Source organism: Topomyia yanbarensis, chromosome 3 (assembly GCF_030247195.1).
Source record: "Topomyia yanbarensis strain Yona2022 chromosome 3, ASM3024719v1, whole genome shotgun sequence".
NCBI classification, from domain to species: Eukaryota; Metazoa; Arthropoda; class Insecta; order Diptera; family Culicidae; genus Topomyia; species Topomyia yanbarensis.
Window position 1 is genome coordinate 184,272,716 of NC_080672.1, and position 25,517 is coordinate 184,298,232.

Sequence of the window (25,517 nt, forward strand, 5' to 3'; positions counted from 1 at the left end):
TCTAACTCTCCTAGAAGAATCTTAGCGACGAAAACAGCTTGGGCTACTCTCCTTCTTGCTTCAAGCGTGTGTAGACCTAATAATCTACAGCGGTCTTCGTATGGCGGAAGATTAATAGGGTCCCGCCACGGAACGCGTCTTAGTACATAACGAACGAATTTTCTTTGAATTGCTTCAATTCTTGCTATCCATGTTGGTTGATACGGACAGCATATTATGGAGTTAGATTCCAATGTCGAACGTACCAATGCGCAGTAAAGTGAACGGAGACAGAGAGGGTCATTAAATTCATTAGATATTTTAAACATGAATCCCATCTGGCGGTTATTGCTATTCAAACGTCTGGATTTTATTGTTGAAAGGAGATTCTTTGTCCCTGTGGAGTGCACATAAGAACTTCTGCTTATGGATTCAACCCTTTTTGGCCCTTCATACAGCGATACATTGGAAGTCGTTTGCTAGCAACATTTAGCTTTGCTGTTAAAAGCAACCGCAGCCACTGGCGTAGCCCTTGCACTGATGGTGGGTTCACTAGATCATCATCATCACATCATATTTGGTTTCCCATACATACAATACTTTCACAATGTTGAATGATCTGGTTTAAATTTGAAAAATAAATATCAAGGTGTCATATGGCTTCCTGCTTCTGGGGATTATTTTTTGATCATCCTACTCTACAGCACTTTATACCAGTTCAATTATAGAAGCCCCTTAGCTCAGTTGTGCCTTGGGGCCCCTAGTGGTCTTAAGACGGCTCTGCGTGTCACCTTACAGAGAACTTTTTCGCGCACCCGCAGGTGTCAATTTTGCGGCGGTAGGGTGGGTGCTCCTATAGTTGAGGTGTACCAATAGTTGCAGTAGTGGATTATACGCCTAACTAAGGTACCAACCATCAACAAATATTTTTTTATCGATTCATCGCACTAAAATTATGCGACAATAAAACTGTTATCCTTGAAATTTGCTCTAATAACTATTGAAAAAAAAAAAAGATTTTCTTAGAATTTTGAGCTCCCTTGCACCTATAGTTGATGTAGTGTACCTATAGTTGCAAGTCCCATAAGAAAGCAGTGGGATTTGCAACAATAGGAACCGAAATTAGCGATTGCACCACTATTGGTACATGTGTTCCTATAGTGGTACAAGCGGTTTTGAATACATAAATTGGTTATAAAGCCAACTTTTTATTTTTCCTATGAAGTAGGAACTGAAAGCTTTCGTTTAATGTATTAACATTGCCCATAGGTCTATTAATCGATTTTTTATCAAAAGTTTTCCTTAAGCATGCGACTATTGGTACATCCACCCTAATTGATCTTTTTCCCGAACGAAAATTGATTTAACTAGACCACAACAATTAACATCACCCGAACGATTTCAAAGACTGTAATTGTATACTTATGTTATCAAAATGAATTTGTTTTCGGGGCGACTTTAAAAAAAGATTTGCTTCTAGCATTTAGATACCGCCAAAAAAGTCTTAAATTTGCAGAATGCGAGTTATTTCACGTCAGATTTACAACTAAAATTTTAGTTCGCTCCTATTTTTTGGACTCCTTAGCTAAAAATTATTGAAACATTTTTTTTTACTTTGGCTGAATTTGGTAATTTTTCAAGTTATTGAACCGCATAACATATTTTTTAAATTTTATAAATGTAATAGAACTGAACATTTTTCAATCCCTGATAACTCAGAAACTATTTGATTTGTGTAAAAAATAGCATTAAATTATAAAAGGCGTTTTCGCATGATTTCACAGGAATTTTTTTGTAATATTTGTTTTTGTTATATAATTTAAGTATTCTGCAAATATTAGTAACGATCAACTTTTTTCAGGGTTAAACCAGAAAAAAAATCTTTTTAGCTATTTTATAACTATTTATATTTATAACTATATCGAGAAGGTTGTCTTTTAAAAAATTCAATTTATTTCAAATATTGCATATTTCATAAATTATATAACCAAAAAAATTGGTAATTTTTTTTTCGGTAAGCTCATTTAAAAACACAACTTTTTTATTTAATATTTTTTTCCATATATGGAATCGTTCTCGAGTTATAAGTGATTGAAAAATGTTCAATGTTATAAACCTCAAAAGTTCAAAAACTAATAACTTGAAAGAAATATCATATTCAGCCAAAATAAAAAAAAACACGTGTCAATTACTTTTTGCTAAAGAATGCAAGAAAAATTTTTTAGAAGGAATTAAAATTGTGGTTGTAAATCTGCCGTGGAATGTCCCATACGCAATATTCGCGCTATGGTGAGCCTTATATGAATAGTTTGGAAATAGTTCCGAAGATTTCTGGGATGGTATTTATTTATACGGGTGGGCAACCACCTATAAGCTGGAGAGAAGTTAGGTTAACATATATCCCAAAAACATAAAAAGACTTGACAATACCCAAGGCCTTCAGACATATTAGTGTGACATCAACTCTTCGGACACTGCTGGATCACTTTATTCGAACGGAGCACTTGACGAAAGCTCCACAAAACAATTAGTCGCTGTTGTGCTGTCTTATGACAATTTCCATTTCGGGGTGAACTGAGTTAGATTATTATTGAATTTTAAAATATCTACAATGTGGCGTTTTCAGAATTTTTAAATTCTGCTGGGTTACTGAGATACAGCGAAACACGATTATGACAAGCGCCAATTTCTCGAGTGATCGAATTGTGCTATCTTGTGACGAGAAAAAAATGGACAACAATCCTAGTTTGTTGGCTTGCTATAAGCCAAAAAGCTTATAGCAAGCCAACAGATGTCTCTGATGACATACGTAGTTCCTGTGCAGATCAACCATAATTATTTTCTAGGTTCCTGTCTTGGGAGAAAAACTTTTCCTACCATAGTTTTTTTTCTGCGAATTGTTGGCTTGTGTTTACAAAATTATTAAACAAATTTCCTTTTGAGATTTCCACTACTTTTGGAAAGTATGCCGAAATGTAATTATGTATTATACAAGAAGAATTTTTTTTTTTGTCCAGTCATACGAAAAAAGTTCATTCGTTCTGTCTTTTGTGCAATAAAATAATTCCATTTGTATGCTTGTAGTAAAAATCCATTTCCCAAATTATTTGTTTATGTTTTTAGTATTTTCGTGTTCTTTCCTTTTTCCCATCGTGTTTTTCTTTGGTCAATTTCATTTATGGCGAGTCGGTAGTGATGCTACTTCTTCCTCGTCTTCTTTCCTAATTTCTAGACTCACGTGGTTGAGCCTTTGGGAATCCGCGCAAGTTTCTGGTGATTAACCTGGTAGAAACCTATACTTTCTTCCTGCCGATGGAGCATTATAGGTATATTCAGTGAGATCTCAGACTGATTTGATTTGTAGCCTTATACACTGCTCAATCCGAATCATAACAATGAAACAATGAAAAAGATAAGCAGTCAATTCTCTTTATTGTTGTCCAAAATCAGCTTTACGTAACGTTTCTTACGTCCTTCTTAAGTTTCTCGTCCTTTTTAAGTTTCTGACGTAACGACTTAAAGTAGGGTACGAGATATTGTGTATTTTACCTGCTCGACGTACTCTATGTCCTTTCTCAAGATTGTAAATTAACGCAGACTTCATAGTTACACTCATAGTCAAGCCTGTTTGCGTTTAGCGTTTATAGGTGCACATTATTTTGACAACCCTTAACAAAATTACAAAAATCCGAACCTAAAAGTGATGCATGCCGTAAGCAAATTTGAATTTATTTTAAGCTGGCAGGAAATATTTACCTTTGCAAATTTCTTCATATAAATAACAGATTTTGCACCTACTCACAATAACAAAAAACATCATGATGTTTAGTCTCACAGAAGGGGCACCACAAACTTATTCAAAAAAACGCTGAGACTTCGCAACTTTTAGTGTACAATAACATGATTATCTGTAAAAGTGACAACAAATACTTGACGCTATCGCAAATGCGTGTGAGGTTAGCTTACCGACTGAGCTACCAAAACGCATGAGGTTTGCACTAAAGTTGGTAGAATGTGACGTAATATCCTTTGTGGTTTATATATCCCTATGGTTCACCTATCGCCACTCTCCCCTAACCATGAACAGAAAAAAGGGGGCGAGGTGGGGCTCCCAACGCGTTAGGAAACATGAAAGCAACTAGTACAGCTGAGTACAGCCAATAGAGGCTGTCCCCAGGGAGGTGTGCCATCATAACGAACAATTGGATAAATGATAAATGCACAATTGCTCCACTAGGTGGATAAAAACCGGTTTTTCTTCATTCTTTTGTTGCGCTCATGCTGCATCTGGATAGTATGTTCATATGCAATGCTTGAAAAATGAAACATTTCCTTCGCAGAAAATTCAAGCGAAAGCGAAAGATGTGACTACGACTGTTAAAACACCGCCAATAATAATCTTTGGACAATATCTCAAGACTAGTTGATCATTCGTTATCGAGCACTCAGTCGAGATAGAAGTCTTTTGTCATCGGTCCGTACACTCTATAGCGACAAATAGTGTTAATCCGCGTTCAAGGTTATTTGCACACTCTACGCCTAGTTGAGGTTTCAGTATTTTTTCCCTTCTTTTGTGTTTCTGTTTCTGTACCGTTAGCCGGTCAGTGAAGTGAAGCAGTGTTCTTCTAGTAAGCCGTCTGGATACCGTTACCTACACAAGCTAAGTATTAGTTTTCGTTTCCCCTTCTTGGTTGTCTTAATAACGTGCACTGGGCAATAGGCCCGTGCAAAAATGACTTCCCCTGACGGCGGTTCGTCTCAAGGTGAGATGGACGTCGAAACAAAATCGGCTCCCCGGCTCAAAGTATATCCGAGCTCGGCCACCGGGCCATTTGTGATCTTCTTTCGGACCAAAGAAAAAAAGTGTTTGAATCTGTTGCAGATTTCTCGCGTTCTGACAGACCGGTATTCGGCCGTGACAGAAATATCGAAAATTCGCACTGATAAGCTTCGGGTGGTTGTTAACAGTTCAACTCAGGCAAATGATATTGCTGGCTACGAGCCCTTTACGGGGGAGTACAGGGTGTATATTCCAGCTAGCAGGATTGAAGTCAGTGGGGTCGTTTCCGATTCGAGTCTGAATTGCGAGGACTTGCTAAAATATGGGACTGGCTGTTTCAAAGACCCCATGCTTAAGCCAGTGAAGATACTGGAATGCAAACGTTTGCATTCAACATCAGTCGCAGCTGACGGGAAGAAAACATACGTCAACTCAGACTCTTATCGGGTGACCTTCGCCGGCTCTGCCCTGCCCAATTACCTCCTCTTTGACAAGGTTCGTCTACCTGTTCGCCTCTTTGTGCCGCGGGTCATGAACTGTACTAATTGTAAACAATTGGGACACACAGCCTCCCATTGTAGCAATAAAGCCCGCTGTGGGAAATGCGGTGGGAATCATGCGGATGATTCCTGTGGTAGAGATGTCGAAAAGTGTCTCTACTGTGGGGGAAACCCACATGATCTCCCTTCATGTCCCACGTACAAACAGCGCGAGGAAAATCTTAAGCGTTCCCTTCAGGGACGCTCTAAGCGATCTTTTGCAGAAATGCTTAAGATAGCTACGCCACCTGTCTCTACGAACATCTTTACCAGCTTGTCTACTGACGAAGGCGACTGTGATGAACCCCAGGAGGGAACATCTTCTGCTGTGCCTAGAAGTAGTAGAAAAAGGAAGAACATTTCCTCTTCCAAGCTTCGTCGTAAAGGCCAGAAGGTGTCTCTTCATGGTCCCCCTAAAATGACTACTCAAGGAAGTACTGTTGTAAAACCGAAGCAAGTCGCTCCCGGTCTCAGTAACCTGAGCTCAGAAAAGGAGTTCCCAGCACTTCCAGGAACATCAAAAACCCCAAGTGTTCCCATATCTCAGCCAGAGAAAGAAAACAGTGCTGGCTTAATAAATTTCTCTGACATTGTGGACCGTATTCTTACAGCGTTGAACATTTCTGACCCCCTTAAAAGTATCTTGACAAGCTTTCTCCCCGCAGTAAAAACATTCTTGATGCAGTTCACTGCGAAATGGCCCCTCCTTTCAGCGATTGTATCCTTCGATGGCTAATTCATCGAACGAGGTCAAGGATTTAATCACTGTTCTACATTCTACAGGAATTGCAGAAGCATTATCCCGAAAATCGATTCGTTTAAAATCTTACTAAATAATTTGAAATGCGATGCATTTGCCCTATGCGAGACATGGCTCACTTCAGAAATAACCCTACACTTTCACGATTTTAATATTATTCGCTTGGATCGAGAAGACTCTTACGGAGGAGTACTTTTGGGGATCAAAAAGTGCTATTCTTTCAATCGGATCGACCTCCCCTCGACACCAGGCATTGAAGTTGTCGCTTGCCAAACCAGAATTAAAGGCAAAGACCTTTGCATTGCTTCCACCTACATCCCCCCTAGAGCCTCAGTTAGCCACCGACGGCTTTGCGATTTTGCGGAACTCCTCCCCGCACCGAGGCTAGTTTTAGGTGACTTCAACTCCCACGGCACGGCATGGGGTTGCCTTCATGACGATAATCGATCTACCCTACTCCATGAGCTTTGCGACAACTTCAATACGACCATTTTGAATACGGGTGAAATGACACGGATTCCTGCCCCTCCAGCGCGTCCGAGCGCCTTAGACTTGTCCCTCTGCTCGACATCGCTGCGGTTAGATTGCATGTGGAAGGTAGTCTCTGATCCCCACCGCAGCGACCATCTGCCAATCGTAATTAATATTGCTAACGGTTCAGGGCCACCGAATACAATCAATGTTTCGTATGACCTCACACGAAATATTGATTGGAAGAGCTACGCGTCCGCGATATCCGAAAAAGTAGAATCGACACAAGAGCTTCCTCCGGAGGAAGAGTACGGGTTCCTGGCTGGCTTGATTCTCGATACCGCGATTCAAGCTCAGACTAAACGCGTACCAGACGCGAATTCACGCGGGCGTCCTCCCAACCCATGGTGGGACAAAGAGTGCTCAGACGTGTACGCGGAGAAGGCCGCTGCGTATAAGACCTTCCGGGACGACGGGCTGCCAGCTAGCTACCGACAGTACGCGATGGCGGAAACGCGCATGAAGAGTTTGATAAAAGCCAAAAAACGTAGCTACTGGCGCCGGTTCGTCGACGAACTAACGAGAGAAACATCGAGGAGCACTCTTTGGAGTACGGCCCGGCGCTTACGAAACCGAAACAGTACCAATGAGAGCGTGGAATATTCAAACCGTTGGATATTCGATTTTGCCAAGAAGGTTTGTCCGGATTCCGCCCAGGCACAGAAGATCTACCGCGCCGCGTCCCCTCACAATAACGCGAACGAAACACCGTTTTCGATGGTGGAGTTCTCACTTGCTCTCTTATCATGTAACAATAAAGCCCCAGGGCCAGACAGAATCAAATTTAACTTGTTAAAGAATCTGCCAGACTCTGCCAAGAGACGCTTGTTGAATTTATTTAACAAGTTTCTTGAGGGTAATATTGTCCCTCATGACTGGAGGCAAGTGAAGGTCATCGCCATTCAAAAACCAGGAAAACCAGCCTCCGACCACAACTCGTATCGACCGATTGCGATGCTGTCCTGTAGCCGAAAGTTATTCGAGCAAATGATCTTGTTTCGCCTCGATAATTGGGTTGAAGCAAATGGCTTACTGTCAGATACACAATTTGGTTTCCGCAAAGGCAAAGGGACGAACGATTGTCTTGCGTTGCTCTCAACAGAAATTCAAATGGCTTATGCTAGCAAAGAGCAGATGGCATCAGTTTTCCTAGATATAAAGGGGGCTTTTGATTCAGTTTCTATCAAAATTCTTTCTGAGAAGCTGCACCAGCATGGTCTTTCACCGACTCTAAACAACTTTTTGCTAAACTTGCTGTCTGAAAAACATATGCATTTTTCGCATGGTGATTTATCGACATCACGAATTAGCTACATGGGTCTTCCCCAGGGCTCATGTCTAAGCCCCCTTCTCTATAACTTTTACGTGAATGACATTGACGAATGTCTTGTCAATTCCTGCACGCTAAGGCAGCTTGCAGATGACGGTGTGGTCTCTATTACAGGTCCCAAAGCCGTCGATCTGCAAGGACCATTGCAAGATACCTTGGACAATTTGTCTGCTTGGGCCCTCCAGCTAGGTATTCTCCACGGAGAAAACAGAGCTAGTCGTATTTTCAAGGAAGCGTCAACCAGCGCAACTACAGCTTCAATTAATGGGTCAAACTATTGCTCAGGTTTCAACTTTCAAATATCTCGGGGTCTGGTTCGACTCTAAAGGAACCTGGGGATGTCACATTAGGTATCTGAAACAGAAGTGCCAGCAAAGGATCAACTTTCTCCGTACAATAACCGGAACATGGTGGGGTGCCCACCCAGGAGACCTGATCAGGCTGTACCAAACAACAATATTGTCGGTGATGGAGTACGGGAGTTTCTGTTTCCGCTCCGCTGCGAACATACATTTCATCAAACTATAGCGAATCCAATATTGTTGTTTGCGTATTGCTTTGGGTTGCATGTACTCGACACATACGATGAGTTTAGAAGTGCTGGCGGGCGTCCTTCCGCTGAAAAATCGATTTTGGGACCTCTCATATCGATTGCTCATCCGATGCGATATCTTGAACCCGTTAGTAATTGCAAATTTCGAAAGGCTTGTCGAGCTCAATTCTCAAACCCGATTTATGTCCTTGTACTTCGATTACATGGCACAAAATATCAATCCTTCTTCACACTATCCCAACCGTGTCAATCTCTTTCATGCTTCTGATTCAACTGTATTCTTCGACACATCCATGAAAGACGAGATTCGTGGAATCCCGGATCACATACGTCCGCAAGTGATCCCAAGCATCTTTCATAGTAAATTTCGAGAAGTCGACTGCAACAAGAAGTTTTACACCGACGGGTCAAGCCTCGACGGCTCCACTGGCTTCGGTATATTCAATCAAAAACTCACCGCCTCATTCAAACTCAATGATCCTGCTTCAGTTTACGTCGCAGAACTTGCTGCTATTCAGTATACCCTTGGGATCATTGATACTTTGCCCACCGATCATTACTTTATTGTCTCGGATAGCCTCAGCTCAATCGAGGCTCTCCGTTCAATGAAACCTAGAAAGCACATTCCATATTTTCTGGGGAAAATCTGGGAGCGCCTTCGTGCTTTGTCTGTAAGATCGTACAAGATTACCTTAGTTTGGGTTCCCTCGCATTGCTCCATTCCAGGTAATGAAGAAGCGGACTCTTTAGCTAAGGCGGGCGCTTTACAAGGTGACATATATGAAAGACCAATTAGCTTCAGCGAATTTTTCAGTATTACTCATCAGAGAACCCTCGAAAGTTGGCAAACTTCATGGAGCAACGGTGAACTGGGAAAGTGGCTACATTCAATAATCCCTAAGGTATCGACGAAACCTTGATTCAGGGGGATGGATGTGGGTCGGGATTTCATTCGCGTGATGTCTCGGCTCATGTCCAATCACTACACGCTGGACGCACATCTCCGGCGTATTGGGCTCGTGGATAGCGGTATCTGCGCTTGTGGTAACGGTTATCACGAAATCGAACATGTTGTCTGGGCATGCGCCGAATACTGTTCTGCCAGATCTCAACTATTCGATTCCCTTCGGGCCCGAGGAAGATCACCCAATGTCCCGGTTCGAGATGTACTAGCAAGCCGCGATATTCTCTACATGTCCCTTATATACACGTTCGAACCATCAATATCCAAATTTAAATGCCCCTATCTTTTCTCTTATCATTCCCAGAAGTGCCCTCTTCCGCCTACCGTACCCCAACGATGGTTTGATACGAGTCCAAGACGAGACAAAACATCTGTCGAATGAACCAACAACACGAGATCTACAGTACAATATCATACGCGCAACGCGGTGTGTTTCCGATCCGTATCTGAGCCGTACTACGAAATCGTCTGGAGGAACCCCTGCCGGCTCGAGGAAAACCACCCGGCGTCCCAATGCTTGATACATCCGTTCGAATCTGTAATCCTGGCCGTTGATTCCTGATGCCGGAAACTGAAAGTTTATATCCCCCCCGTTCAGCCTTGTCCACCCTCTCTCCCATGTCTCTGATACACAGATGTATGACTTCACCCCTTCTCCCCTTGAATATCTTCCCAAAACTTATGTGCCCCCCTATCTTCTAGTGTTAGTTGATCAATCCGTTCGAATCTGTAATCATGGCCGTTAATTCCTGATGCCGGAAACTGAAAGTTTATATCTCACCCCCCCCCCCCTTCAGCCCTGTCCGCTCTCCCTCCCATGTCTCTGATACACAGATGTATGACTTCACCCCCTTCTCCCCTTGAATATATTCCCAAAACTTAAGTGCTTACTTTTAGTTGATCAATATTTAATCTCGTTAAGAAATGCCCAATAGTACCACTACTTTAAAATAGCCCTAATTAATTCCCCTTAATCTTGAACCACTCTCTCTAGTTATTTCTAGTTAATAAGCTTGTAAAATGTTCCGCTTAGTTAATAATTAATTTCTCCTACAATCTCCCTTCTAAAAATCATAAAGTGAATTACTATACAAAGAACACACAAAATGACCCGTCCCCCAAATCTTACGAATATTATATTATACCCTCTTTTATATATATAAGTTAGCTGTAAAGTTTTTTTTTTTTAGTTTCATTATATTAAACAAAATAATATTGAAATGTGTAACCCCCTAGTTTTAAGAAATTCAAAATGTAAAACAATGAAAAAATGGCACCTTTAAGCTAACGCATACGTGCCTTATCAAATAAACAAATTGAAAAAATAAGACTAGTTGATTATAACACTGGTTATTGTTTTTGCGATACAACGCATTTTTCAATCTACTAGATCATTAATGAAGTAACACTAATGTACATTCTGACAAACGAGACTTCCGGAATGACGTGAGCTCAGTATGCATCCCAAATATATGCGCATTTTGTCTTTTGGCGAAACTTCTGGACGCGAAAATTGAACAGTCAGTAAGTAACAGGACATTTTCGGTTATTTAGTAGGGGAACGATGCCTAAGACATCTTAAGGTTAAATAGCAAATTCGACTCATCCATGGATGCTTTGCCCACAAATTGCACATAAACCGTGATTTGAGATCATGTTGCATCAATTTAAGAACTTATACTAAAAAAAATCATACAGAAATATGTTTAAAATGGTTTTGAAAAAGAGGCCCAAAATCGTCATTTCAAAAGTGGTATGGGAAAGAAGGACACCTGGGGTGGGTAAGATGAACATACAGCGTAAGTAAAGATGGACATAGGATAAGGGCAGAGTGAGACGCTTCTCGACCAATAAATTTTGTTTTCTGTCAGTACATCACAAAGTAGCGATAACAAAGAATAGCCCAAGGGTATGCAATTTGACGGCATTCTGCTTTGTATTGGCGTAAGAAATATGTCCATCTTTCCCTACCCTACTGTGTCCATCATACCCAACGTGACACAAATTTTAAAAAATATGTCTACATTCGGAAAGATTATGTAAAGTATCTGTTTTTTCGCCGATCAAGTGTTAAATACCCAGTACCTCATGTCCAATTAGAAATATTTCCCGAGATCAACGATTTTCAAGTTTTAATCGTTATTTTCTACTATCAAAAAATGATGTCTATTACCAAGCTGTCGAAAAAAAATATTTTGTTCTTATATCTTATATTTCTCATACTTGATTATTGCAGTATCTTTCAGAAGCATTTAAAATCTTTTAGAAATGATACCGTATCATTACATTTTTATTTAATTTTGCAGTTTGTGAGAAACGCAAAGTGTCCGTCTTACCCACCGTGTCCGTATTAGCCGACTTTCCCCTACTGTAACTACGGTTCTAATAGCCAAATTCTTTTAAAATTTTGTAGAAATATGCTTGAGGGAAAGTACATTAAAACAACATTTTCTTTCTTGAAATTTCACTCAAGTAGATATAAGCCCTTAAAACTCAATCGAAGTGTTTATTTCTTGAAAAATATTGTAAAATTATAAACAAAGAGAGTCCTTTCGAACTTTGTTGTGTCACGGGAGCCGGAATACTAACTAGAACCAACCAGAATTCCGGCTCATTTCCGGCTGAACATTACTGGGCTGGCGTATAAAGAATCGTATAGCCAAGCCGGAGTGCGAACGTAGTGGCGGTACGTTTCGAGCGCGCAAGACTCGGTTGAAAAATTCATATCTTAGTAAGCAGAGGAGCCCTGGCCTAGTCTGAGGTTGGGGTAAGTTGGCAGAATCACCTTTTCTCCGTTTCTATTAGACATAAAGCGCTGCCTCTCGTTGTGTACCTCAAGTAATGTAAAACACATTTTCCAATGTGTTTTTGTTGCAAAACATTTTGTTTTGTAGCAGTTTTGGGGGGTATTGTGTTTCGGAGCATACTTTTCAATCTATTCCCCGAACAATTATATTCTTAGATAGTAGTTGAACAAAGCTTTCCGTATAGATAAATATTACACCTATGCACAAACAAAAGTAATTTTTTAATTTTTTTTACAAAATATGGCGCATGCGGGGCAAGTTTGCGGTACTAATTACAGTGCAAAAATTGTCATCAAATATTTTCAGGTCTGGAATTCACTCCAAAATAAAATAATCTTTACTTCGGCCAATCACCTGAAAAATTTCAAAAATTTGCTTTTGAATATGAGTACGCGACAAAGTCAAAATATCGGGGTACTGAGACTGAAATATAATGGAGTGTCGAATAATATACAGATTTATTGAAAAGACAATCGGCAGATTTCATAAGGACCACTGATATAATTGAATTTCTATTTGATTGCTTACTATATGGCATTCCGCCAACTAACCCCTAGGCTGGGGTAAGTCGATGGGGTTTCCAGGTCACATGTTTTCGTCTTTAGAAATGGAGACAATGTATCAATAATTTTAATAAAATTCAGGGATGTTGCCAATAGTCTACCTTTCATGCAACGTGTTCTATTTTGCAAGAACTACCAAAAAGCGTCAAAAAAATTAAAACTGAAAACACCGCCAACTTTCCCCGGTTTCCCCTATTCAGTTACTTACTCCAAATTTTTTATGACATTAAGACAAATAATTGAAAAATAGAAAAAAGTCATTTCCAAGTTTGAAATTTATCTACATAACTTTTGAATATTTTTCATGAAATCAGCAATTCGATTGAGTTTTAATATGCTGCATCCGAAAGCTGATATCATAGCTTGCAGATTTTTCTAAATATTTCTTAGTTTCACATAACGAAAGATTGAAAAAAGTACTTTGTTTCGGTCATGGAAATTCAATATATAATCTTGAAAGTTGAAATAAAAAAATACATGTCCAGTATTTTTAACTTCTGAACGGCAAAAAATTGATTTGGGGAAAATATTTGGTTGCATTGCATGAAATGACCCACATAATTGGTAAATTTTACATGAAATGCCCCAGTTCGTCCTGCAGCAACGATGGATTGTTGTCGACACATTGTTTATAAGAAAAATTGTTGCTGTTTGCTTATTTATTAGACACTACATAATTTTACCTTTGCTCCATTATGTCCGTGCTGATTGTTGCTGATGGGGAGCTTAGTACGGTTTTACATCCAGGATGGTTATCAGCTTCTAGTGATAATACCTTTGGTAAATTATTGACGCTATTGTAGTACTTCTTGCTATCGAGACTTGTCGCCACTTTGTACTTTAATTGACGCTGAAAAAGAAAACAAATAGAAGCAAGAGTTATTCAAGATTATCACAAAAATATCTCACGTGACCATGATGATTGCTCAAATGAAATATTTTTAGCAAAGTCGAATATGAGCGAAGCAGATATGAAATCAGTCGATTCTGCATTCTCAAAATATAGTTTTATTTTTGGTACCGTAAACCGTGATGATTTTGATTATCGGGGTGACTTTGATCAATCGAAACATTTTTCGTAGATTATCTTTCCATAATAATTTGTTATAATTTTTGAATTTGGGGCCAAGTTTTACTTTTACTTTTAGCGAAATTTTACTTATCTTATTTTTATGAAGGTTCCTAAAATGTTTATTTACTTACAACAAATAAATCATAGACTTTAGTAAAAGTAATAAATTCCAAACGAGTTTATGTTTTATTTAGAGTCGGATGTGCCAGATTTATTTTTAAAATATTACTAATTTTAAAAACAATTTCCTGTGCGACTAGGTCGCAATTACTTAGAATTATTTCAAGCTTAAATTTACAGTATTTTTATATTCAATACTCTAACGTGATTAAGTGTTATGCAATATTCACCAATAGTGAAAATTGAATTAAACCAATTTGCGCATTAAGAGGAGAAGACCCAACTTAAATTAAGTTCGATTTTTGTGTTTTGAATTCATCTTGTCAAGAACTGGCATCAACTGGGTGGCTAGTTAGACGATGTATCTAAACTAGTACCCAAATTAGAACTAGTTAGACACAAAAAATTCAAACAGTTCATACGACACATGTCAACACTTAAAGAAACTGGCTTGTCCCAAGTGATGTCCCAGGAATATGGATAAAACTCTTTTTTCGTTTCTTTGTGATGTAGGACTTGTGTCTTTCTTTACTATACTGGGTGTCATTTCAATATTTTCAAAACGGAAGCATTACGTACTCTTTGAACCTAAATAACTTTCCTCTTACTAAATTTCTTATCTTATTTCATAAATCGAAAGGAAAACGTTCAACACTTGCTACCGATACCTTGTTTGATAAGTAAAACATGTTTAATTAGTTCAAAAACTACATTTAATGCAATCATCATTTATGCTAGAACCAATAAATATGTGTGTCACAGCTTTTCTCAAAGCCAAACGTGTGTAAGCCACAGAGCTGAAAGCACATCAGTGTTCGGTGTGTCGCTGATCCAGAAGGTGTTTTGGACCACCAATCAAATCACAGCTACTGCTTTTACAAAATAACCGCCCATAAAAGTGCCCCTGCCAAGGGTGACGCTAATAAGTCGACGGAGCTACTAATCCGCAAGTTGCTCTTCCAGCGTCTGGTCCGTGAAATTACGCAGGATTTTTAAACCGATCTACGCTTCCAGAGCTCAGCCGTAATGGCCCTCCAAGAATCCAGCGAGGCCTATCTGGTCGATTTGTTCGAGGATACGAATCTGTGTGCCATTAGACTGGCCCAAAATGGCATAAATCTCGAAATCAAAACCCTACCCCCCAAAATGATAGTTTGGGTCCCCAACAAGCTTTCCTGAAAATTTCAGCTCAATTGGTCCACTGCAAGGGGTTCCGCAAACTGCTCAAAGTTTGTATGGAAAAACGAGACCAAATGTATGGAGTAATGCATCAGTTTCACATTTTCAGCTCTAGGTGACGCCGTTCATGTAACAATGAATCGACTCGTGAAAACCGGAGGTTATACTGATGACAGCAGACAAAGTTATAAGCGCGCAAAGTTGAGGGTTTCATGTACTGCAGTTGGGGTGGCTCTGTCGTAAGTGCAAAAAAACCCTTGCTTTTGAACGCACGAATTACATGAGGTAGAAACACTCGATTACATGGTTTTAAAACTTCTAATAACTCAAAATGCTGGCTATTTGGAAGAGTGGTATCTTCGGCAAACTGGACAAGTAAGCCAAGGGCTTTCCGGTAAACACCTGAATATTTCAGAATTCTCTCACTAGGTGGCGCTAGAGCGAATTAAAATTCCCTATACTTTTTTTTTAAATAATGCTATAGCTCGTGATCAGGAACACTTGGCTGACCGTAGTCTTTGGCAAAGTAAATCATACGGTCAAGGGCTTTTCGACTGAGAACAGTTTAATTCAAAATTCTTCCTCTGGGCGGAGTTGGAGTGCCTGGAAAATTCTAACACTCTTTCATTTTATATTAGGCCATATCTCGTGATTGGAATCATTTAATGGGGCGGATTCTTCGGCGCAGTACTACAATTTCTAATGGTGAATATAATTCTCGTACTAATCAACATGGACATTCGACGCGCTTCGAAGCGCTGTAACTTTCAATCTATTTCTCTTATCTCTATAAAAATTTGAGAAAATATTTTTAAGATGTGGTACTTTCAGATGAAGTAATAATTTTGAAGCTGTTTGTCGCCGTGCGCTTGAATATTTCATTTTATACCACTGCGATGACATATTGTATTGAACATAACACTCGAGGAGAATCGCGTAGACTAACAGTCGGGAGACTACATAAAATTTAAAAGCTAGTACTTTCAGTATGTTATGATGTTGTTTTCTACTTTTTGCTGCTTATCGAGTTATTTAAGGTGGAAGTAACTATGTTCAGCAAATATATGTGTTTCGATACCGCAAACTTTGTGGAAGATTCCAAGAAGATAGGAGAATTTCTAAAAAAGTTATCATGAAAAAACTAATTTTAAGGGGTTTCTATATAGTATGTTCCATAACTTGTAAACTATTAAAGGTAGTTATATGGAGTCTTCAGCAATTTCTTTTGTAGTAACATTTGCTACAACTAGGTGAATTAATCACTGAACGGTATACTTCTGTGGATGCGCAATCATAAGAACAACAACTTATCCGAACAAACTGTACTTCTAAAGTTGCCGGTTTAGACGCTATTAATATTGAGCACGAAAACGACGTTTTAAATACTGTGCATTCCCAAGAGAAATAAATTAAAATTCACACAAATTAACACACACGGTTTCTAATGTTGCAAATTTTACGATTCGCGGAATTGCATTCTTGCAAAGAAAAAGAAAAGATGCGGATTTATCGGGCATATTAGAAAGCTTATGTTGCACTAGTAGACTTAGTTTGGTAGCTGAATTAAATTTTCTCTTCGGATTCAACCAAACAAAATTTAGTAATTTAGATGAACGTGTGCTTCTTAGAATCATTAGCAGCTGCAATATTGTTAAGTGTGAGAACTTCTCTTCATGACATCCAATTCAAAACAAAACTATCAACACTAGGTATAGTTGTCATGAAATGAGGTTATTTTGTACGCAATTTTCTGTTACAATTAAAATTTTGATAAAAGTCGTCAAACATGTTGTAAGGATATGTATTTAAAAGAATTGAAAAACATATGTATTTTTTTTTCATCCGCATGCCGTGTTGAGCAGGTGGGGGGGGGGGTAGGGAATTGCTACGTTATTTACAAGAGGGAGGTTTGAATTTTGTGACCAAATGCTACGAGGGGGGAGGGAGGGCGAAAATCGTCGAAAAAAGCTACGTCATTTGTGTACGGCCCCTTTCTAGACCCGCCCCTGCTTACTTTAACAGCGGGAAAAACGAAAGTTGCAATCACAATATTACGATTTTCAAAAGCAACCAGAGTAGTATAACAAGAAAGAACAACTGAATGGCTGGCGGCCAAAAGGAGCTACCCTACATTTTGCATTTTTAAAGGAAATGGAAAAAACTTCCACATTTCCAAATTAACATTGTCTTCATTGTAAAAATACATTATTTGATTAGTAGTTCGGGGATACCTAGTGTCCAAAAAGGGCCAACCCACAATTCACACGTCCTTTCCTTAATTTTTGTTTTAGAGTTAGGTATGGTGTCTTTGGCAAAGTTGTTGTGTGACATCTAGCGCTTTATTTGATCATTTCATATTAGTTCGGAATTCAGCCGCTAGGGCGGCGCTGTTTTCAACTTTTAAATGGAACGAGGTAGAAAGATGGTGTCTTAGGCAAAGTCAGGTAATTATAAATATATCTTCTAAAGATACAACCTTGTAGGTCATACAGGTTTCGAAATATGGCGCATTTTTGAAAACATAATCTGTAAGTAAATATTCTAACTAAAACCTTCTCTATCTCGAAACATACAGGACCTACAAAGTTTGCATCTTCAGAAGATATGTTTAAAATTATAGGATCTACAACTTTTTCGAAGACACTACATTTCTATCTAGCTTTATTAAAAAGTGTGTAACAGCGCCGCCCTAGTGACTAAATTTCGAACTAGTGTTATTCAACCAAAAAAAGCGCTAAGTGCCGTACAGCAACACTTCCGAAGATACCATAACTCTATAACGAAAGATAAAAATTTATTCAACGTTTTTCAACATTCCAACCACAATGTACCATTTTTCTTTTAATTCCTTATTGCTCGGTAAACTTTCAAAGTAGAGACATGATACCTTCACTGAAATTTTCATAAAAATATGCTCAAAAATATACATTTGCACAAGAAATAAATATTAGACAGAAAATAGCCATACATAGCAAGTGTATCAGCGGCCCTTACCTTCAGGAACGACTGTTTGGGCCGAAACATCAACGTACAATGCAATCCAATTAAAAACAGTATTATACCGAGTTCTCCGATATATGAGTTTCAACATAAAATATACACATTGAATTTAATTGTGATATTTAGAGATCCATTTAAAATAAACCATTAGGAGAGAGAATGTATCCTACTTATATGTTTGCATATTCATATTTTTTCGTGGTTTGACGCTCTTACTCCCTATCAGCGGCTCGAAATTATATTAATTTGGCTAAGAAGTTACTTAGTTTAAAAGATGTTTATTCGGATCATACAATCAATATATACAAAACGGCTGCCTCGCGGTTAGCGAAACACTTGTGGTATTTAAGCGAAGAACTAGTAACAGTTGCACTTTTCGATCCAGAAATCTATCGAAGAGAAGTATAAAATGATATCTAACTTAAAATACGTAAAAATGAGGACACACGTAAGATAAAATTGGAAATTTCTTATATAGACGAGTTGAAGTAATACGAGTTCTCAAGCTGCGTTTCTCAAAACTCAATGAATTTTTTTTGAAATTACCGGAATATCCGCGAATTTCCTTCAGGAAGATCCGAAAAAATGGAATCAATTAGCAGATTTTTTAGAAGGCAGGAAAAAAATCAAAGCATTACTAGTAGTGAACGATTGCGCGGAACGAGGTGTTAATTGATCCAGGAGTATTGTGGAAAATTGACGAAAAATGAAGATCAACTGCAATTTCTTCTGCAAGTAGTACAGCAGCATAGACAGATTTTTTTCGGAGACTACACGTACTAAAATAAAGGAAGGTTTTGTAGCACAATAAAATTAATAAATGTAAAATAGATGTGTAACTCTGGTGACAATTTTGAAATGTTGAGAAAAAAAAACCACTCTACATCTCCACTGGATCATTTCACTTGAGATAGAATAATGTCGATTAGTACGAGAATAATGTTCACCATTAGAAATTGTTCTACTGCGCCGAAGAATCCGCCCCATTAAATGATTCCCATCACGAGATATGGCCTAATATAAAATGAAAAAGTGTTAGAATTTTCCAGGCACTCCAACTCCGCCCAGAGGAAGAATTTTGAATTAAACTGTTCTCAGTCGAAAAGCCCTTGACCTTATGATTTACTTTGCAGAAGACTACGGTCAGCCAAGTGTTCCTGATCACGAGCTATAGCACTATTAAAAAAACCTGTTTTAATCCACCTAGAGGTGCAATTGTGCCTTTCTCATTTCTACAAACTGTGATTTAAAAGCTGGTTCTCACAATATAACATTATGGAAATGTCTTTCATTCTTATTACACTTGGTAAGTATATATAAGAGCACCTTTTTGCATTCATCGCGGTATCGGTTTGAATCGGAGTTTTCTATGTGATCGCACTCCACAACCCGTAACTCCGGAGCCGGAAGTCGGATGGAGATGGAATTTAATATCAGTTGCCGGGGACGCAACACCTTTCATTTGAGACTAAGTTGATCATATCAGTCTAGCCATTTTCGAGAAACCAATATAACCGTTATTCTGAATTTGGATGCTTCCGGATCCGTCGATGGTGGCCAGTGTGGTCAAAGAGACTTTGAATGATTGTTGGTGACCCAGATCTACAAATTCAACAGTTGTGTTTACATTTTGGAAAAAATTTCACCTTTTTACATTCATCGCAGAATTCGTTAGAATCGGGATTTGCTGCGTGATCGTACGTATCACCCTGTAATTCAGGAACCTGAACTCGGATCCACACAAAATTCAACAGCAGCTGATGGACCTTTCATTAAAAATCAAGTTTGTCAAAATCGGTTCAGAAAATTCCAAATCAACAAATTTTGTTTTGTAACCATACTCTTCAACTCGTAATCCGGAACAAGATGTCGGTTGTAAATGAAATTCAATAGCAACCTATGGGAATATTATACCTTTCATTTGAATCTTAGTTTGTAAAAATCGGTTCAGCCATCTCCGAGAAACCGATGTGGACATTTTGTTTACAAATCCGCACATACACACACATACATACATACATACATATATATATATATATATATATATATATATATATATATATATATATATATATATATATATATATATATATATATATATATATATATATATATATATATATATATATATATATATATATATATATATATATATATATATATATATATATATATATATATATATATATATATATATATATATATATATATATATATATGTATATATATAGAAATTGAAAGACGAATAGGTATTCTAGAGTGAATCAGTTATAAACTTAGAACGGAAAACCGGGACTAGGCAGACTCATATGGACATGATCGAAAGGAAAATTTGCCGAAAATAGCCAACAAAATCGATACAGTACAACCTTGTGGCAATTAAAACATAGTAACATATATACACACACACACAAATCTAAAAATTATTGCTAAATCATTGATTTCATATATAATATTAGTTAAATATTAATATTTTTGTTGCAAAACAAATACTTTTGGCCAGGTTTTTCAATCAAATACTCCTATGTGAGCCAGTTGGATGTCTTTCGGCATGATGGTAACGCGCTTGGCGTGGATGGCACACTAGAGTGGCTCAAGGTTGTATGAAAAAAGTGCAAAGTTTGGAATTTCAAACCTTACCCCCCAAAATGATAGTTTGGGTCCCCAACAAGCTTTCCTGAAAATTTCAGCTCAATTGGTCCACTGCAAGGGGTTCCGCAAACTGCTCAAAGTTTGTATGGAAAAACGAGACCAAATGTATGGAGAAATGCATCAGTTTCACATGTTCAGCTCTAGGTGGCGCCGTTATCGATGAAAGTCTTTCGTGTGAAAAAATAAGAATCTTCATGTAACAATGAATCGACTCGTGAAAACCGGAGGTTAATCTGATGACAGCAGACAAAGTTATAAGCGCGCAAAGTTGAGGGTGTCATGTACTGCAGTTGGGGTGGCTCTGTCGAAAGTGCAAGAAAACCCTTGCTTTTAACCGCACGAATTACATGAGGTAGAAACACTTGATTACATGGTTTTACAACTTCTAATAACTCAAAATGCTGGCTATTTGAAAGAGTGGTATTTTCGGCAAACTGGACAAGTATGCCAAGGGCTTTCCGGTAAACACGTGAATAATTCAGAATTCTCTCACTAGGTGGCACTAGAGCGAATTAAAATGCCCTATACTTTTTTTGCCTTTCTCATATAAAGAAAGCAGGCATTGTAATTCTCTCTCACTCACGCGAAAAGAAGCTTATCCGATGTCCAACTTTTCCGAGATGAGTCGCAAAATTCTCCGTCTCTACAAATAACATGAGAATGAATTTCCGGATAAAATTTATTTGACTTTTTCCTTCTCACCGGAGAAGGTGATAAAATTTTAATTTCGTGGAAATCAATAAAAACTTAAAAAATACACTTAATTACAAAGAAAAGCGGCAAAGAAAAATGATAGACTTGTTTTTTCATGTTTTGGAATAACGGCAGGAAAGCAGCGAGCGAAGAAAAGATACCGTGAAAAACTCATTCACTCATTCTCCGGCTGTTTTATTTATACGGAGAAAGAACACGTTGTATTTATCCGGAGAAGTTGTGTGAGTGCCAATAAGTTTTCGTGTGAAAATGTGAGTTTTTATTGTCGCAGTAGCAAACTATCCGGGCGCATTTACTCGTATGAGCGATAAATGCAATGCCTGAAAGAAAGGCTATGCAATCACTGTAAATATCGACTGTTTAACCGAGGCCCGGAGGGTCTAGTGTCATACACCATTCCATTCAGTTCGTCGAGATCGGCAAATGTCTGTGTGTGTATGTATGTGTGTGTATGTGTGTGTCATTTAAACTCACACAATTTTCTCAGAGATGGCTGAACCGATTATCGCAAACTTAGTTTCATCTGAAAGGTATAACGCTCCCATAAGCTGCTATTGAATTTTTAGTTGATCCGACTTTCGGTTCCGGAGTTACGGGTTGAAGAGTGCGGTCACACAGCAAATTCCCATATAAACTGGTACCACCATGATGTTCAAATGAGGTAAAACATATTAAAATTGATGTAACATTACTCTAGTTTGCGGGTCTGGATCACTAATGATCAGCCAAAGCAGCTTTGACCACATTGGTCACCTATGACGGTTCATGACGCCCCCGGGGAACCCGCCAAGTTCCTAAGCTAATATCACACCCATTCCACAACGAATTCTCTACCGATTTTTACAAACTTGATTTCAAATGAAAGATACAGTAATTCAATTAACTGAATTTCATTCGGTTCTGACTCTTGCTTCCGGAGTTAGAGGGGTGTTAGTAAGGATACACTGAAATTTCCCATATAAATCGGTACAATCGTAATACAACAGAGGCTAAAAACTATTGAAATGGTCACCAAATTACTTCTAATCGCAGATCTGGATCACTGATTGCCAATCAAACATTCTTTGAATATATTGTCCATTATCGACGATTCCGAATGTCCGGAATTCCGGGCATATTCCACAATTAAAGTCACATCGGTTTTCGGTGATGACTGAACCGATTTTCTCAAACCAAGTCTAGGCAAAATATGCAGTTGAGTATTGCGTCACCGCCTCCCCCCCCCCCCCGCCTTGCCCTTACACCTCCCTCCTTCATCACTCCCCTCCCCTTGGACCACCTCATGCCCGCATTTCCGTCATCCACCCCGTATACCGAAATAAGATGAAGGGTTTCTGACGCATCCTCCACTCCCACTCTGCTAACCCCCCATTCCCTCCACTTTCAAACCCTTTCCACCAACATTTCAAAATATAATCACATGAAGATAACATTGAACTTATGGTGATTAAGCTAATTAAATATTATTCTTTTGCCTTTCTCATATAGAAAGGTTATGCAATTGCTCCAAAAACCGACTTTCTAACCGAGGCCCGGAGGGCTGAGTCTCATGTAACATTCGACTCAGTTCGCCGAGATCGCAAAATATCTGTGTGTATGTATGTGTATATGTATGTATGTATGTATGTATGTATGTATGTATGTATGTATGTATGTATGTATGTATGTATGTATGTATGTTTTTTTTTTTTTTTTTTTTTTTAGAGAGCAGTAAAAAATTTTTCAGAAAAACCCTGAGTGAGGAAAAATGTACAAAAACCCCATTGTCAGGGAACGGGTTTGGGCTGCCATCACCCGACCCGCTAAAAACCACTGTTCTTGCCCAGAACCTGATTCCTCCCCGGCACTACCTTACGGCATTACTTCGGGGAGGGGTTTTTATGTGCATAGCACACACTCTAATTTAACTACTTACTAGTTCGTTTCTTCCGTAGGGTGACAGCCCCACTCCTCTACACACCACCAATTCTCTACCATCCACACAGACTGGCAAGCTCTGCATGGCAGTCGGAAAGCTGGCTGTGAGTCGAGGCTTAGTACACCTCCCCTACGAGTACAGTCTGAGCGGCAAACTTCTGACTGTCTAATTCACCGAGCCCTTCGGCTCGCTTGTGCCGGTTAGCACCGCAACTCCCTTCTCGCACCATTCAACGCCGTTTACTCTTTGAGCACCAGACTTGTTCGCGAACTACTCGGTCTAGTCCCCGACGATGGACCTAGCCTACCCCGACGGAGAATTCCCCGGCGAGAGAAGTTCTCCCGAAACCGAGCCAACCAACCAGATGTCGAGGTCTGTTCGGCGATTCCGGTGGAGCAGAGCGTCCGGTTCGCTGATGCCCCGACGACCTGCGACTGGTGGTATTTCGTCGCGGTCTACTCAGTCTAGTCCCCGGCGGTGGATCTAGCTTACGCCGACGGAGAGTTCCCCGGCGAAGGAGGCTCCCCCGGTACCGATTCTTCTTTTGTTTTAGCACCACAATTTCATGAGCCCTTTGGCTTCCTCTCGTTCCGTTTCGCCCGATCTACTCGATCTAGTCCCCGGCGGTGGATCTAGCCTACTCAACGGGCCATACAGTAGGTGCTGAGGTCTATCCGGCGATTCCGGTTGGAGCGTAACTTCCGGTTCACCGGCGCCCCAACGACCCACTGTTAGCTCTGCGACGCGGTCTACTCGGTCCAATTCCCGGCGGTGGATATAGCCTACTCACGAGCTGCCCGGAAGGATGTCGAGGTCAGTTCAGCGATTCCGGTGAAGCTTGACGTCCGGTTTCCAGGCGCCCCGACGACCCAACTCGGTGCTACATCACGCACTACTCAACTGGTCCCCGGCGGTGGACCTAGTCTACACAGTTGGAGAGTTCCCCGGCGGCGGAATTTCTCTCGAAACCCGATTTGCGGTTTCTTGTTGGTCTCTACGCCACTTCCTCTGCAACTCGGAGAGTATGCTCGAGACCACTCTGTTGACAGCGTCCCAGGTATGTTCGTCACGGCACATCTCTTCGACGATATTGTCCACTGTCATACCACGTATACCCCTACGAACTTCTTCGAATCTAGGGCATTCGAAGACCACGTGTTCCGGTGTCTCCTGCACGGTCGCACAACCCGGGCAAAGGGGTGACGAAGCATGTCCAAACCGATGCAAGTACTTCCGGAAGCATCCGTGCCCGGACAAAAACTGAGTCAAATGGAAGTTCACCTCTCCATGCTTCCTATGTACCCAGGCCGATACATTTGGGATGAGTCGGTGGGTCCACCTTCCTTTCTCCGCGTTGTCCCACTCCTGTTGCCATTTAGCCAACGAGTCCGCTCGAACCTGTCTCCTAGCGTTACGTGCATTTCTCCGCTGATAGCATTCCACGTCCTCCGCTAGGGTAATGCAGATGGGGACCATCCCGGCGATAACGCATACTGCCTCCGACGATATTGTTCTGTAGGCACTCGCGACTCGTACGGCCATCAGTCGGAATGTCCTGTTTAGCTTTTCACGGTTCCGCTTGGTTTTCAGCGCAGCACTCTAGGCAGGAACCCCATATCGGAGTATCGATGACGAAACAGTAGATAGCAGACGTCTCGTGCTGCTTCTCGGACCGCCGACGTTTGGCATGATTCTCGCTATTGCGTTCGTTGCCTTCGCCGACTTTTCACAGGCGTAATCAACGTGGTTGTTGAAGCTCAACCGGTCGTCGATTATAACTCCCAATTGCTTCAATGCACGTTTCGATGCAATCACGTGCCCTCCGACGTCGATCTGCATCCGTTGGACCGATCTGCAGTTACTGACCAACAACACCTCCGTCTTGTGGTGAGCTATTTGCAGCTTGACCCCGTTCATCCAGCTCTCGATCGCGTCTATTGTCTCCGTCACCGACACCTCCACTTCTTCAAGTGTCTCACCCATCACCGTTAGTGACACGTCGTCCGCGAAACCTACGATTTTCACTTTCCTGGGCAGCTGCAGCGTTAAGACCCCA

The 25,517-nt window shown here is 40.0% G+C and overlaps 1 protein-coding gene across 1 annotated transcript in view; it reads right to left on the bottom strand.

Annotated features, from left to right (window-relative positions):
* The window catches only part of LOC131687480 (WD repeat and FYVE domain-containing protein 3), a 1,208,520-nt gene that overhangs the window by 275,903 nt on the left and 907,100 nt on the right, over positions 1 to 25,517 (bottom strand). The window contains exon 20 of the mRNA XM_058971572.1: positions 13,490 to 13,656. Within this exon, the coding sequence (XP_058827555.1) occupies positions 13,490 to 13,656 (167 nt within the window). The remainder of the gene's footprint in view (positions 1 to 13,489; positions 13,657 to 25,517) is intronic.